The sequence below is a fragment of the Eutrigla gurnardus genome, assembly GCF_963514095.1.
Source record: "Eutrigla gurnardus genome assembly, chromosome: 15".
NCBI classification, from domain to species: domain Eukaryota; kingdom Metazoa; phylum Chordata; class Actinopteri; order Perciformes; family Triglidae; genus Eutrigla; species Eutrigla gurnardus.
The window spans coordinates 21,620,205-21,636,687 of record NC_139938.1 but is presented as its reverse complement, the minus strand read 5'-3'; the positions used below and the strand labels follow the sequence as shown (position 1 = coordinate 21,636,687).

The 16,483-nt window shown below is 44.3% G+C and overlaps 1 protein-coding gene across 1 annotated transcript; it reads right to left on the bottom strand.

Annotated features, from left to right (window-relative positions):
• Positions 1–616: 616 nt before the first annotated feature.
• siah2l (seven in absentia homolog 2-like) lies at positions 617–11,750 on the bottom strand. The gene is made up of 3 exons (XM_084028359.1): positions 11,099–11,750; positions 3,804–3,983; positions 617–2,514 (listed from the first exon to the last, which is right to left on the bottom strand). The coding sequence occupies exons 1-3, from the start codon at positions 11,582–11,584 to the stop codon at positions 2,143–2,145; spliced, it is 1,038 nt and encodes a 345-aa protein (XP_083884485.1). The 5' UTR covers positions 11,585–11,750; the 3' UTR covers positions 617–2,142.
• Positions 11,751–16,483: the final 4,733 nt, after the last annotated feature.

The following is a 16,483-nucleotide window of genomic DNA, read 5'->3' as shown; positions in this document are numbered from 1 at the left end:
AGCTCCTCTAAGACGTCACAGAAAACAAACCGCACCATTTTATTTACAAACCGTCACGGAACACAACGAAAAGTTGTAAACATCTTCACACAAGTGACTCGAACAGTTTTTAGATTCACTGGATCTGAGGTTTTTATTGTAAACAAACAGCTGTTTTAAATTCCGAGGAGAGTTTTGATTATTTCTGAAACATAACACCCAAGATATTCCCTGAAAGAGATTTGGTGCTAATTTTATGGAAAATATTAATAATTGGAAACTTTATCTGGAATTCGTCTCTATTTGAACTGTAAATGTTTTAGCTAGAAACCTGTTGGAGGTTCTCCGGAGAAACACACTGAGTGAATAACGCGTTCATCACGTTTGTCAGGTTTCTTACGTGTTCACACCGAATGCAAAGAACCGTTTTCAACGAGGCAAACACGTGAACTTCTCTTCTCTTAGCTGAACGTGATTTGATGTTTGTCTTTTTTTTTTTTTATGTCCAGACTTTGAAAGCAGCAGATGTTTTCTGATGCTTCCAGCAGACAGTTAAGAATTAAACTCATCTTTCTCCGATGTTGCCAGGCAACAGGCCAGCAGCAGAAATAACAAACACACAATAAAATATCAGAAACAGCTTAAAAAATTACTTTTAAAATCTCTGTACATCCGAGATTCCATTACACAAATAAAGTAAACGTCTCTTTAGAAAATATACTGTTGATTCAACTTCATTTACAATATCTTCAAACATCTTGTAGAAAGATGGAAGTGATTATCAGAGAGAGAGAGAGAGGGAGAGAGGAGAGAGAGAGAAAGAGGGGGAGAGAGAGAGGCGTTTCCTGTTTATTGATATTTGTCTTTAACACTGAAAAGAAAAACATTAAAACCATAAATGTTGATGTTTGTCAGTGTTGCCATGGTTCCCTCAACAAACAGTCAACGGGATTTTTCTTTGGATTTTGGATTATTGCAGAAAATAATCTCTGTCTATCTCCACTGATGTTAACGTAGAAGAAAACGTTAAACCAGAAACACGAGGTGCTAGCTGGTTAGCTCGTTAGCTGGTTAGCAAACATGGTGTAAAAGTGAGACTTCCGTATCTTTTTGAGTCGGTAAACGTTGAGACGACGCGCTGCTGCATTCGTCAGATTTTTGCCCTCATTTGCATAAAGTTAAAAACATGTTAATTAGCCACGCTCTCTTAATTGATGAATTAATTATTATGACCTGATCAAATGGAAACAACAATTAAAATGAACTTCATATTTTAGAGTAAAACAACTTTGATCACCAGTGCCTTTACAGACGATCAAACATGTTGAATAATTCAAGGTTTTATTGATCGTGTTGGTGATTATTCTGGATTTGAACGCGTTTCCAGCAGGAAGTGAAGAGCAGTGAGTGCGGCGTTGTGATCCGCAAACACGCAGGAAGCGGTGCCAGCGTCTAAGGTTAGCGGTTCGGTTACAGACGTGTCTGTGCTCGGAGGTATCTGGTCGGTTCCTCGTCAGCTGCTATGAAGGTCTACAGATGAGGATGCTGGGAAATATTTCTTCTCTCATCCACAGATGATAATAATAATAATAATAATAATAATAATAATGATAATAAAAATGTCCGTCCATCAAGTTCTGTTATGTCAGTTTTATTTCCTGGTGACTCCGCCCCCTCAGAGACCAGCAGGAAGAGGAAGAGGAGGTCGGCGGTAGAAAAGTTAAGGCGCTGGCGGCTGAACGGACCGAAGGAAGTGAGATCGCAGGTTGACTCCGTTTTACTGCTTTGATCTGAGATGAACGAGGTCTGACGATTAAACACGTTGGCCGGCAGGAAGTCAGATGAAGCTGACGGATGCTCCGTTTCCTGTCAGGAGCCCAGAATCGTTTCTGTTCAGGAGAGTAAACTCAGGACAGACTCGGTCTCTGGTGTCACGGCGGAAAAAGCGGTTCAAGCCGCGGGCCGACGGAGGCCTGATGCTCTTCGCTGGTGGAGGTTTCTGACACGTTTTCCTGTGGCGCCCAATCAGAGGACAGCGACGGCCTTTCCTGTCCCGACATCACACTGTTCAAACTGCTTCAAATGTGTCTTTGAAGGCCTCACAGCTGCTTCCCGACCGGCATCCCCGTGACCACAGATCGGTCTCGGCGCCACGTCTCGAACTCAGCACATGGAGATGGTGACGTTGATCCCCAGGTTGCCGTTGTCGGCGAACAGATGGGCAATGGAGGTGTCGAACACCAAGCAGTCGCTGTTCATGATGGCGGCCGCCACGCCGTCGTGGATGGAGCGCGGCGTGGCCTCCCAGGTGAGCCGGCGCCGGTTGCCGTTGAGCTCCAAGCGGTAGGCAAAGTTCTCGGCCTGCTTACGAGTCCCGATGAGCAACACGACGGCAAAGAACTGCTGGTGGCCTTCGTACTTCTCCTGCTTCTCCAGGACCAGCATGAAGTGGCTGCTGAAACACGACTGCATCATCACCCAGTCCACGGCGCCCGGCAGGTTGATGTCCGTCGCCAGGAACACGATGTCCTCACCCTGCAGGCGGAGACAGGCACAACCGTCACTCCAGAGACAACTGAACCGAACAGGAGCGAACCACTTTTATGTTGAAGGGTGAAAACAACCATCAGAAGTTAAGCGGTAAAGGTAAAGATGTAAAGATGACGATGAAGATGTGAAGGTAAAGGTGAAGATGTTAAGGTAAAGGTGGCGATGTAAAGGTAAAGATGTAAAGGTGACGATGTAAAGGTGAAGATGTAAAGGTGGCGATGTAAAGGTGAAGATGTAAAGGTAAAGGTGTAAAGGTGGCGATGTAAAGGTAAAGATGTAAAGGTGACGATGTAAAGGCAAAGGTGTAAAGGTGGCGATGTAAAGGTGAAGGTGTAAATGTAAAGATGTAAAGGTAAAGATGTAAAGGTAAAGGTAGAGATGTAAAGGTAAAGGTAGAGATGTAAAGGTGAAGATGTAAAGGTGGCGATGTAAAGGTAAAGGTGTAAATGTGTAAAGGTAAAGATGTAAAGGTTAAGGAAAAGATGTAAAGGTAAAGATGTAAAGGTGACGATGTTAAGGTAAAGGTTTAAATTTAAAGGTGTAAAGGTAAAGATGCAAAGGTAAAGGAGAAGATGTAAAGGTAAAGGAGAAGATGTAAAGGTAAAGGTGAAGATGTAAAGGTAAAGGTGGCGATGTAAAGGTAAAGGTGTAAATGTAAAGGTGTAAAGGTGGCGATGTAAAGGTAAAGATGTAAAGGTGACGATGTTAAGGTAAAGGTTTAAATTTAAAGGTGTAAAGGTAAAGATGCAAAGGTAAAGGAGAAGATGTAAAGGTAAAGGTGAAGATGTAAAGGTAAAGGTGGCGATGTAAAGGTAAAGGTGTAAATGTAAAGGTGTAAATGTAAAGATGTAAAGGTAAAGGTAGAGATGTAAAGGTAAAGGTAGAGATGTAAAGGTAAAGATGTAAAGGTGACGATGTAAAGGTAAAAGGTGTAAAGGTGAAGATGTAAAGGTAAAGGTGTAAATGTGTAAAGGTAAAGATGTAAAGGTAAAGATGTAAAGGTAAAGGAAAAGATGTAAAGGTAAAGATGTAAAGGTGACGATGTTAAGGTAAAGGTTTAAATTTAAAGGTGTAAAGGTAAAGATGCAAAGGTAAAGGAGAAGATGTAAAGGTAAAGGAGAAGATGTAAAGGTAAAGGTGTAAAGGTAAAGGTGAAGACGTAAAGGTAAAGGAGAAGATGTAAAGGTAAAGGTGTAAAGGTGAAGATGTAAAGGTGACGATCTAAAGGTAAAGTTCTAAAGGTGAAGATGTAAAGGTAACGTGGCGGTGCCGACCTGCAGCGTGGTGATGGACTTGTGTGCGTGCATCAGGTGAGGCATGACGGCCTCCAGAGACCCGTGCCACTTGCAGGTCGCCCCGGGGCACGGACAGGTGTATGGCCGGAACTCACACACCTCCTCGTGGTCCGGTTTTTCGCTGTGGTGGAGCGCCAGCAGGCAGCCGGCTGCCGAGTACTGGGGAGGACATGGCAGGTCAGGGGTCAGAGGTACAAGTACCATCAGTGTCAGCAGTACAAGTACCATCAGCTTCATGTTAAAGTGTCAACAATAAAATAAAATCATTTTCAGGTGTTTTCTATAAAGTTACAAATCTCCATAATTTCAAAATAAAACTCATATATCCAGTCTAGTCGACAGTGTTCCTTTCAAAATAAAAGTGTCAGTATAAAAGGCTGGTCTTCATGTCTGTGTTCTCAGCAGCTCCACTAAAGGATCCTGATCACATGAATATTACTGGCTGCAGCTTCCTGCTCCAATATTCTGAGATGCTGAAGGTCACAGTGATGGGACTCACCCCCACCCCCCCTGTTTCATCCTGAACAACAAGCAGCAAGATAAAGATAGCCCAGGAGCCTGTATGGCGGTGGCGTGGTCGTTAGCAATGCTGTTTGAACATCGTCTTCATCCATAAACAGACCAGAGATCAGTTTCACTTCGCCGGCTGCAATGAATCTGCAGACACAGCGTCAAGTCCAGAAGACACTGATGCTGATGCTAAAGATCGCTTTCATCATTGATTTTCATCTAAAAATATCAGAAAACACTGAAACCTGACACATTTGGTGTCGCAAAGAAACATGATTAAGGGGTGAAGATGAACTTTCAGACTCTGACAATAACGTTTCACTGTGAAAGCTTGATTCATGAAAAAGGCTTTACGATGCTTATTTGATTTTTATATTATTATTATTATTATTATTATTACTGATTTCCTCCACTTCTTCATGCCTTCACCATTCTAACCTCTCGGTATCTCAGCTCCAGTGACACATCTCTTATTTACAGCAACACTGACCCAGGATCTGTCACCGCGACACACCGGACCGGCCGAGCCGACTGATGGTGTCACGGATTAGTCCGACTTGATTAATGAAACCATGAACCCCGTGTGTTCGATGCCGATGAGAGGATTAGTGGTCAGACTGCAGACGACCGTGTTCACCTCATTAAAGATTCACCGGCTGCAGGTCGAAACGCAGCGGCAGCTTCCTGGAAGAGGAGAGGGCTGCAGGCGGGAAAACCAGACGCCATGGCAACAAGTTCATCAGGACAACCTGCCGCTCGCTTCACTGACTTTCACAGTGGTATTGGTACTTTTACTGCAGTAAAGGGCCGCAGTACTTCCTCCATCACTTCACACACACACACACACATTTTCAGAACATGTAACACACTCATTAACGCTGCGTTCACGATGTTTTTACACATATTACAGATTGTGTTCATTGATCAAAGCAGCTACAATTTATGACAATCCTTTTCACCTCACACAAGCACGCACGCACACACACCTCAAACAAACACACAGATACACCTCTCTCTCACAGAACACACAGACACACACAAATCCTCTTATCCAGCTGCATTAATTAATTTTTCAGAGGATTTACAGACGTAAACATGAACCGTGTTCTCTTCTCTCTTCCTTCTATCTTTGTGGGGACCAGTTTGACAGCAAGGTCATGTGACCTGACGCTAAAAAACACAAACGTGACCAGCTTCCTGTCAGAAACGTCCAACTGAAGCACTTCCTCCTCCACGGTCAGCCAAAACCATCAGCAGGAAAAACACTCAACGGTCAATAGCAATCAGGCTGAGTGTGTGTGTGTGTGTTAGATTCCCTCCATCGTGGTTCAGCTTTAGATCAATACTGCAGTTAAGCAGATGGAGACATACAGTGTGACATTGTTGCAGGCGCCCTCTAGTGGCCGAGTGTTCCTCATAGACCACGGGACAGGAAACCGTTACAAGGAACCCACCAGGCCGAGACCATGAAAGACAAGTTAAACAGCGACGACGTTACGACGGCCATCTTTTGAAATAGCAACAAAACCACAAAGAAGAGCCACAGGGACCAGCAGCTCCAGTAGTCCAGGACTCACCTGGCTGCCCGGCAGCGGTTTGGTGCGGCCGACAGGTCGACCCGTCCTGACCTCTGACCCCTGCTGCTGGTGATGTCCGGTGTTAGCGGTTAGCCCTGCGGCGCTAGTGGAAGCGACTCCGTGGTGGCGATGCCAGCCCAGCAGGCAGCGCCACTGAGCCAGCTCCCTGAGGAGAGGCAGGCAGGAGGCCGGACACAGCATCGAATACACACACACTGCTGACACACACACACACACACACTTTTAGTCCAACAGCCCACAAACCAGTCTCACTACGGTCCTGGATCAGGACTACAACGAGACGTAAAGGACTACAATGGGACAACAATGGGATGTAAGGAACTACAACTGGACGTAAGGAACTACAACTGGACGTAAGGAACTACAACGGGGCATAAGGGACTACAACGAAGTGTAAGGTAGCGCTGGGACGCGTCGTCCCAAACAACTAGATTAACTCTCTTCCCACACTCCAGTCCAGTGGTGGCAGGAAGTTTCCTGCTGGCCTGAGTTTTTTCTTAAGTAATATGGCAATCATAGACGTGAGACATAAACGGCGCTAACAAGCTGTCATTAATTCCACACTGACTCCGTTGGCTGAGTGACAGCCCCCCTTCTCAGCCCCCCTTCTCCCCAGAGACTCATCATGTCTGAGCAGCAAAGACGTTTAAAGTCTCTGTGTCTCCGCTCTCAGGACTTTCGTAGCTTCTAACTGGAACTCTGGGGTCTGAAGTTTACTTTCTGTTAGTTACCGGATACCGAAACCGGATATTTCTGCCGTGCCGCGTTTCTGCCGCTTCACAATAAAAGCTTTAAATAACAAAGTAAGGGGGTACTTTTATTGTGAATCATTTATAGGTAAGCAATGTGTTTATTCATGTTGGACCCAATCTTTCATAGTCGCATGCCATACATTTGATTAATAATAATGATAATAATAATAATAGGCTGATAAAATAAGAAGTATCAGAAGAAGAAACTGTTGTGATCCCTCCCTCTTTTCTGTTTTATTTGAGGTTCATAACAATACATTGCACTACGCAGATGTTGGTCTCATTAGTTTGTGCCAAGTTAAAGAAATGTTAACAAGAAATGTTTTGATATCCATATTGTGTGAATAGTTACATTGATTAAGTAATGTGAAATAATCGATAACTGAAAAATAAATCATGAGATGAAAAGTAATCACAATGTAGAAAGAATTAATGACAATCTCTCGATCTCATATTCAGTAAAACTATAAAACAATAATAGGTTTTATTGTTTTTGGGTTTATGCAGCGTAATATTAATGACAAAAACATCAGCTAGAAACCAAATTGACTGGCTGGTTTATTATTAGGCAATAAAACTGAATCTAAACCTAATATTTCAAAATGTCACTTTGTACTCTGAGAAGGACTATTTTTTTAAATGAATTTAATCAATACAGATGATAACTGTCAGTTACAGTCTTGAACTTGATCAATAAATTGGATCTATCAATAATCAAATGTTTAAGAAACCAAAACATTAAACACAATCAATCCACACACACACACACACACGTACCAGCTTGTGTTGGTGAATCTAAACAGACGCAGCAGTAATGCAGCTGAACCTCGCTCGTCCGCTCTCTCTCTCTCTCCTGCCTGCAGCAGAAGAAGAAAAAAAACCTGTTTTCTTCTTCTGTGGTGAAAAGACGAAGCGCCGAAAACACAGCGACTGACACACACACGCACACACACACGCACTCTCACACACACACCCTCTCACACACACACACACACAACTGTGTGGCGTCTGTCCGTCCGAACGGCAACACACACATGCATGAAATTCTCTCTCTCTCTGCTGTCTCTCGTCCACTCTGAATGAGAGGCTGAAAAACATTCAGCTTCCAAACGACCGCACAGCGCCGTCACCGAGACACTGCAGCACACACACACACACTCTGCATCAAACAAACACACACACTCACACAGTGGGGGTGGGGAGAAAGAAAGCTGGGAGAGAGAATAGGAGGGGAGTATCGCTCACCCGAGTATGATCCTCCTCCTAGCATCTGTACACACACACACACACACACACACACACACACACACACACACACACACACACACACACACACACACACACACACACACACACACACACACACACACACACACACACACACACACACACACACACACACACACACACACACACACATACAATACAATAGGTTTTACAAACACACACACATTCTCCAGTTGTTTGGTTGTTGTTTTTCTCCTCGCAGAATGCCTTGCTGCTCTGACCTTTAGATTTCTCTTATTGTAAAAACACACCGAGGTCACGTCGACATTTTAAAACGTTTTTTCTTCTTTGTCTATTCATTATTATTATTATTATTAACTATTTTTACGGGCTGATCATAAAGTGACAGTAGACGTCAGTACAGAAGATAGAAATTATAATAATGATCTTAACTGTAAAATGGGTTTCTCAGTAAATTAAGAGACCAATTTAGTATCCACTGCTATAGTGTTACCGATTCTTTATTATTACTATTTTTGTCTTATTATCACCATCATCATCATTCTGTTATTAGTAGTAATAAGAATCAGATGAAATTGAAGTTTTATGCACCGTTGCTACGGCGACGGGCAGAGAGTCCCGCCCACACTGAGGGGTTCTAGTGAGTGGAGCAGAGCTGCAACCACCACACCAGCATCCAGCACATCCACCAGGATCACTGGCTGACAGGATGCTACCGCCGCAACAAAAATGGAGGCACAAATGCAATGCATTCTGGTCATTTAAGGCTGCTGCTGGTTTTGAACATTACAGGCGCAGCAGCACGATGAGCAGGAGGTCTTCCTCACAACGTGTGGAGAATCAGTACTCCCCCCCGTGGTCAAACGTGGTTCCTGCAACCAGAGGCAGCAATCCTGATGCTGTGTAAACAGTGACATCACATGATCAACTCTCAACGTCACATGATCAACGGTGTTCATCAGCCCGTTCAACGGAAACACATCAAATATAGGAGGGAAGTCATGAAATATCACTTTGATTCAATTACACAGTGATGGAGGGTTTTAGTTAGCTGACCCATCACACACACACACACACACACACACACACACACACACACACACACACACACACACACACACACACACACACACACACACACACACACACACACACACACACACACACACACACACACACACACACACACACACACACACACACACACACACACACACACACACACACACACACACACACACACACACACACACACACCATCTAACTGATGTTAAATGTCCACGGGACGCAGACTAGGACCACGGGACGTAGACTAGGACCATGGGACATAGACTAGGACCATGGGACGGAGACCAGGACCATGGACCCGCGTCACACACCTGGACCCGCGTCACACCAGAGACCAGACCAGACTGGAGAAACCAGAGACAAGCAACAAGGTCTCTGCTGTATTTATGTCTAGATTACCTTATTTGGAGTGTTGATGGAGCAGCTACAACGTTAGCGTAGCCTAGCATCCATCAACATTTACATTTAGGGCATAATAGGGTGTATAATGAGAACAGAAGCGGTCCTAATACTAAGCCTTGAGGGACACCCGTTTCCAGAGAACTGGGTTTGGACATAGAGCTATACCATGTGACCTGAAAGGTGCCATTTGTCAGGTATGATGTGAACCAGGTTGGAGCAGAGTCAGTGATGCCAAGTTCAGCCAGGGTGGAGAGGAGGATTTGGTGGTTGACTGTGTGAAATGCAGCAGATAGGTCGAGGAGAATGAAAACGGAGGAGTGGGGTGAGGCTCTGGTGTCGCGCAGGGACTCGGTCACTGTGAGGAGGGCCGTCTCAGTGGAGTGAGCAGTCCTGAATCCTGATTGATTAGGGTCTAGGAGGTCTGTGACAGATAGGATGTCAGTTGATTATAGGCAGCAAGTTCCAGGCTTTTAGAGAGGAACCAGACTCCATTCAGAAAACAGGCGTTTTAAAAGCAGTTATCTTGTGGTCTTGCAGACAGACTTAACAGGGAGGTCATGTGACCCAGCATCACCATAGAAACACAACCTTTGGTGCAAAGTTACGTTTGGACTAACTATTGATACCATGTTCCTTCTACATCAGCTGATTTTTACTCCCTTGTTTTTGAAGCTGATTAAATAGATGTCGTTTCACCCAAAAAATCTATAAATAAAATGACTGCTATATCTGATGTAATGTGGAATAATTATCTTTCTAACTGGACAATTAAACCAGTCTGATTAACACCACACAGACCAGTTAACACAATAACACAGCAGCACAGTCAGCTGGGTTATCATGACGACTTCAACTTAGACATGAGCAGCTCATCTAATTACAGCAGTGTGAGATCCTTTACTGCAGTACAAGTACTAATACACACTGTGAATAAACTCCACCACAATTAAAAGTACTAATGCACACCATGAATATACTTTACTACTGGTTAAAATACTAATATACACACCATGAATAAACTCCACTACAATTAAAAGCACTAATACACACCATGAATATACTTCACTACAGGTTAAAGTACAAATACACGTGAATATACTTCTCTACTGATTTAAGTACTAATACACACTGTGAATAAACACAACAAGTAAAATTACTAATACACACTGTGAATATACTCCACTAATAAAAGTACCAATACAAACTGAATATACTTCACTACGAGTAAAAGTACTAATACACACTGAATATACTCCACTACGAATAAAAGTACCAATACACTGAATATACTTTACTAAAGTACGCATACACACTGTGAATATGCTTCACTACTAGTAAAAGTAGTAATACACACTGGGAATATACTCCACTACTAAAAAAAGTACCAATACACACTGTGAATATGCTTCACTACTCGTAAAAGTACTATTACACACTGTGAATATACTTCACTACTGGTTAATGTACTAATACACACTGTGAATATACTTCCCTACTAGTAAAAGTACTAATACACACTGTGAATATACTTCCCTACGAGTAAAAGTACTAATACACACTTATATATTCCACTTTTGGTCCCCTGTGATGTCACAGGACACGCGCACACCTGTCAGCAGCAGCTATGTCGCACTAAGGAAGTAGTGGGGGAAGTGAGCGGCTGGCTCGTGTGTGTGTGTGTGTACGCGTGTTTTACCTTGCAGGGGAACGGCAGCGTGGACGCCACCTTCTCCATGGCCAGGTTCCGGATGCTCGGGGTGAGCGGCCCTCGGCAGGTCGGGCAGCAGCTCAGCTTCTGGCGGCACTGGTTGCAGACCAGGTGACCCGCCTGGCACTGCAGGATGGGCGGCAGGACGTAGTCGAAACATACCGGGCACTCGAACAGCGCCGTGAGCTCCGGGGACTGGCCCGGCAGGCCGGCCACGACCAGAGACACGGTGGAGGAGGGGGCGGCGGACCCCGACCCGGCCATGGAGCTCACGCCGGCGGCTGCTGCCGCCGCGGCGGCCGCGACTGCTGCTGCTTGCGCGGCGGCGGCGGCAGCGGCGCCTCCCGATCCCCCGTGCTTCCCTCCGCCTGCTTTCCCGGCGCCGAGTCCTCCGGCTCCTGCTGAGGACGGACGGCTCATGGCTTCCAGCTGCGGTCCGTTTCCCGTGAAGTGCTGAGCGGGCGGTATCGTCATCTACTGTTTACTACCGGACATCGCTGCTGCTGTGCTGGCCCCCGGAGACACAACATGGCTGCTGCCAGTTCGTATCGCTGCCGCACGCTCTCATTGGCCCCTGCGTCACAGATTGACAGAGCGCTCAGCCAATCAGAGAATGGATTTGTGTCATTATGTAATGCTTGGCGGCGGAGCGAGTATGGAAGCCCATTCCCGCCAGTAAAAATCATACAAGTAATATAATAATAAATAATAATATACACACACCTAAACAGGTGCTAAGAGATAATATAATCATTATTAAAATCACATGCTTTATTTCCCGGTGGCCTTTGATATTTGTTTCTTCCAGTAAAATGTGCAGATGGGAGAAGTTATTAATTATTATTTAATTATCTTCTGGGTCAATACAAAACAAGATAATATAATATATATAATATAATCTCTGGCGCCCCCCTCTGGAGGTCTAGGTATAATCATATATAGATGTATGGCACTTCATACAATACTATGAAATAAATATTGGATGGTTGCATATATATATATATATATATGCAACCATCCAATATTATACTGGAATATGTAATATTATACTGGAATATGTATATATATATATATATATATATATATATATATATATATATATATATATATTCCAGTAAAACCAGATTTAAGCATTTGGCTTCATCACAAAGGTTGTTTCAATGTCAGCCAGATTCACTCCGTTAGTTTGAGCTCCTTCAAAATACATTATCTTTATTAAAAAGCAACAAAAGCAGCTGGTGTCGTTGATTTTCAGCACCAAGCTTTCAACGTGATGAGAGGTTGGTGAATCATTTCAAATTGAATATCGAGTATCGGAACTGGATTTTATTTTCAAGATCAAATTGAGTTCAGTTCTGCATTGTTTTCTTCATCTGCAAAATGAAAACCCATTCCTTTTTTACACATCGTTTTCACTTTTAAGATCGTTGTCTCGACAGATTTCATGATGATGAATCTAATCTTTGTGAAGTTTTTTAATTCATGCTATAGTCACGTGACTGACGTCCAACGGGAAGCTGGAACGCCGTGGTTTGGAGCGTCGTAGTTTGGAGCACCATAGGTTGGAGTGTCGTAGTTTGGAGCAACATAGTTTGGAACACCATAGTTTGGAGCGTCGTAGTTTGGAGCATCATAGTTTCGAGCGTCGTAGTTTGGAGCGTCATAGTTTGGAGCGTCATAGTTTGGAGTGTCGTAGTTTGGAGTAACGTAGTTTGGAGTAACATAGTTTGGAACACCATAGTTTGGAGCATCGTAGTTTGGAGCGTCGTAGTTTGGAGTGTCGTAGTTTGGAGTGTCATACTTTGGAGCATCGTAGTTTGGAGCATCGTAGTTTGGAGCACCATAGGTTGGAGTGTCGTAGTTTGGAGTGTCGTAGTTTGGAGTGTCATAGTTTGGAGCATCGTAGTTTGGAGCACCATAGGTTGGAGTGTCGTAGTTTGGAGCAACATAGTTTGGAGCATCGTAGTTTGGAGCGTCATAGTTTGGAGCGTCATAGTTTGGAGCGTCGTAGTTTGGAGCATCGTAGTTTGGAGCGTCATAGGTTGGAGCGTCGTAGTTTGGAGTGTCGTAGTTTGGAGTGTCGTAGTTTGGAGTGTCATAGTTTGGAGCGTCGTAGTTTGGAGTGTCGTAGTTTGGAGTAACATAGTTTGGAACACCATAGTTTGGAGCATCGTAGTTTGGAGCGTCATAGTTTGGAGCGTCGTAGTTTGGAGTGTCATAGTTTGGAGCATCGTAGTTTGGAGCGTCATAGTTTGGAGCATCGTAGTTTGGAGCGTCGTAGTTTGGAGCACCATAGTTTGGAGCACCTTAGTTTGGAGCGTCGTAGTTTGGAGCGTCATAGTTTGGAGCATCGTAGTTTGGAGCGTCATAGTTTGGAGCATCGTAGTTTGGAGCGTCGTAGTTTGGAGCACCATAGTTTGGAGCACCTTAGTTTGGAGCGTCGTAGTTTGGAGCGTCATAGTTTGAAGCGTCGGTATTTGACCAGTCGGGAGTGAGAATGCTGGTTTAGCTAGAACCTGCAGAGTCCGCCTTGGTAGATCAAGGTTGGATCGGGTTCCCACCACCACCAAACTGAGTTTGTTCCAAGACCATTCCCGCCAAAGAGTCTCTGTGCAGTTGTTTTGGTCTACATGTGTTCAGATTTGCCCAAAAGCCTCGTACCAAAGAGGGAAAAACCCCTTTGTGAAGAAGCGTACTTGGGCAATATACTCATTTTATAAAGCACACTTCATTCAAGGGACAGTGTGTAAAATTTTAAATAATGTATTAGCTAAAATCAATATCTTCATTCATAAGTGTATAACTACCTCTGGGTTAGGGTTAGGTTTTGTTATTTTTATTTACATTGGACGGGTAAGTCCTCAGGAGGCTTCCATGTCGTTCCACCATTTTGAAGACTATAACCGCCGAGGAGGCTTCAGGACGTGCAGGACCGGATCTCCCCGGGAGGACAGCCACTTTTACAGAGCTTTTCATGGGAGTAATTCCTACACACTGTGTCTTTAAGTCCCTACCCTTAAGCTTTCCCAGCAGTTATTCTTCATTTCAGTTTACAATGATAGCACTATACAATCATTCTTGTTACAGTTGTTGAGTCCGACTGAAGAACCCGAACCAAACACGTTATTGTCCTCCCACGATCGCCGCGTTGTCCAACTTTGGCTCCATGGCCGGTTACTGTCGGTGGGCCGGTTTGGCCCCCGGCCCGCCTGATAGGCTCTTACTTCTATTTCCGGGGGGGATTAAAGAATTGTCCGACTGCGGCGTCCCACCTCAATTAACCTTGAGGCGTCTTCAGGTTCTCTCAACAAAAGCTGATTGAATATAAAAAGAAAGCGACATAGCCAGCCAGGACTCTGGAGGGATTGTTAGAGTCTCAGATATTTGCTGCAGCTTCCTGTGTGACAAAGAAATGCTGCTGCTGGTTTATGTGATGAAGACCCCTCACATAGTCTGGTTCAGGTCTGCTTAGTCTCTCCAGAGTCCAAACTAAACATGCAGAAGTCGCGGCAGTTTTCATCTGAAACAAACAGCTTCTTTTATATCTTATGATTTATGTTTCCATCCGTCACACTGCTGTTTCTTATTATGTTCTAATGGAATCCATTATGTTAAAATTGTCTTGATTATTTTTTTATTGCTTTGTGTTTATTGTGTATGTTGTCTGAATGCATTTTTCTGTTTTATGTAAATCACAATGTTGACAGATCAAAGCATCAACTAAAACTGCTTCTCTTTTGAGAGTTTTTGTTTATTTTAAAGACAAATTCGGTAATAATTGATTTTCTTTTATGCTTGTGATTAAAACTGAATCCAACGTTTAAAACTTTTCTTCTAGTGTTTGTTTTCCAGTATTCTTACTCATTTCATATTTGTGAGTTTATAAAACTAATTAGGAGAATTAAATTCTATAATGAAGAAAGGAGGGAGGCGTTGTGACTCTTTGACTTCATCATCACAGGGTCTGTCAGCCAATTTATTTCCTGCTAATCCGTTAATCTCCTCTTAACATCCTCACTTCGCTTTTCAAACTTTGCTGTTTATTATTTATCCGTCGGCTCTCTGAGCGGCAGCTGTCCGGTGTCTCGTTTCCTTCTGCTCTTGAGGATGGAGGTCAGTAAATAACAGGCAGTGGAGGAGGCGGGCCGTTGAAGTTGAAGTTTTCTGCATCATGAAGTCGTCCTCTGTGAATCTGAAAGGACTGGTCGGTCTCAGAGGTCTCAGGTGGACACCAGCTGGTCCAAATTTCCCCCAGACATGTTGACATGTTGATGTTTGTGGTGAAGTGGAACTAACAGCAGTCAAGGTAACGTTGGCGATGACATGGAGGTCTGTGGGACCATCGCTGACCCACCAACAGGTCCTGCTGGATAAGAACGGGGCGCCAACGGTAGACCTGCCAGTCCTGGTGTTCTCTGGTAAATGCCAATGGAGCTGCACGGTGCTGGGCTGCTGCAACCATGTTGTAGGGCTCTGGCAGTGCTCCTCCTGCTCCTCCACAAAGGAGCAGATTCCAGTCCTAGTGCTCGGTTGATGCCCTTGTACGGTCCTGTCCAGCTCTCCTAGTGTAACGGCCGGTATCCTGGTCCTCTTGTGACCTTGTTTCTTGTGACCTCACATATGCTTGTGGATCCTGGAGGAGCTGGACTCAGGGTGCGAGTTACGGGGGAGCAGGGGGAGCCATGGCTCCCCTGGTGGCCACCTGAGCTCCCCTGGAAACATGATTTGTGAAATTTGGGGGGAGCTCTAAAATATTGATATGATTGCCAAATTAATTATATTTTGGCCATGGTTTTCCCTCAAAGGTGTAAAATAAGAGAAATAAAATTGTATTTTTAGTTCGTGATTCATGAAAAAAGTGTTGCCTGCTTGCACGTCGGAGGCGCTTGAAGCGTGGGGGCGCTGCCTGCTCTTATCGCGTGTTTGGCTCTGTGTACAGCTATAGCCTATAGCCTTATAGGCTATAGCCCATGTGATGTATGATGTGATGATGATCGATCGGGGTGTTTCATGTAAATATTGTACATAGACCTATGGTGTGCGTGCAACGGATTTTCTCTTTATAATAGGCATATGCTGTTGCTATTAATGACAGGATCAGCATTTAAACTTTGCCCCCCTCCAAAAAAAAAAAAAAAAAAATGATCGCCCGCCCCCAGCCCCGGCTCCCCCGGACACCGTGGTATAACTCGCACACTGGCTGGACTACCTGTGAACCTGATTAGGCTGCAGGTTCTGCCTGCTCCAAGTAGTGACTACACTACAGAACCAGAACTAGAGCAAACCAGACAGGAAGGAGAAGGAGGGAGCGGCTGTCTGTGGCCTCCACATCAGAACCGCTTGTGTTCAAGTAAATAAACAAATGAAGCCTTT

What these genes read in the sequence shown, in the direction of transcription:
- siah2l (XM_084028359.1), bottom strand. Translation starts at nt 11,584, where the DNA reads ATGACGATACCGCCCGCTCAGCACTTCACGGGAAACGGACCGCAGCTG. An exon ending in CGCTGCCGTTCCCCTGCAAG is followed by an intron (nt 3,984 to 11,098) that starts GTAAAACACGCG and finishes TGTCCTCCCCAG; the next exon opens with TACTCGGCAGCCGGCTGCCT. An exon ending in AGTCCATCACCACGCTGCAG is followed by an intron (nt 2,515 to 3,803) that starts GTCGGCACCGCC and finishes CTCCGCCTGCAG; the next exon opens with GGTGAGGACATCGTGTTCCT.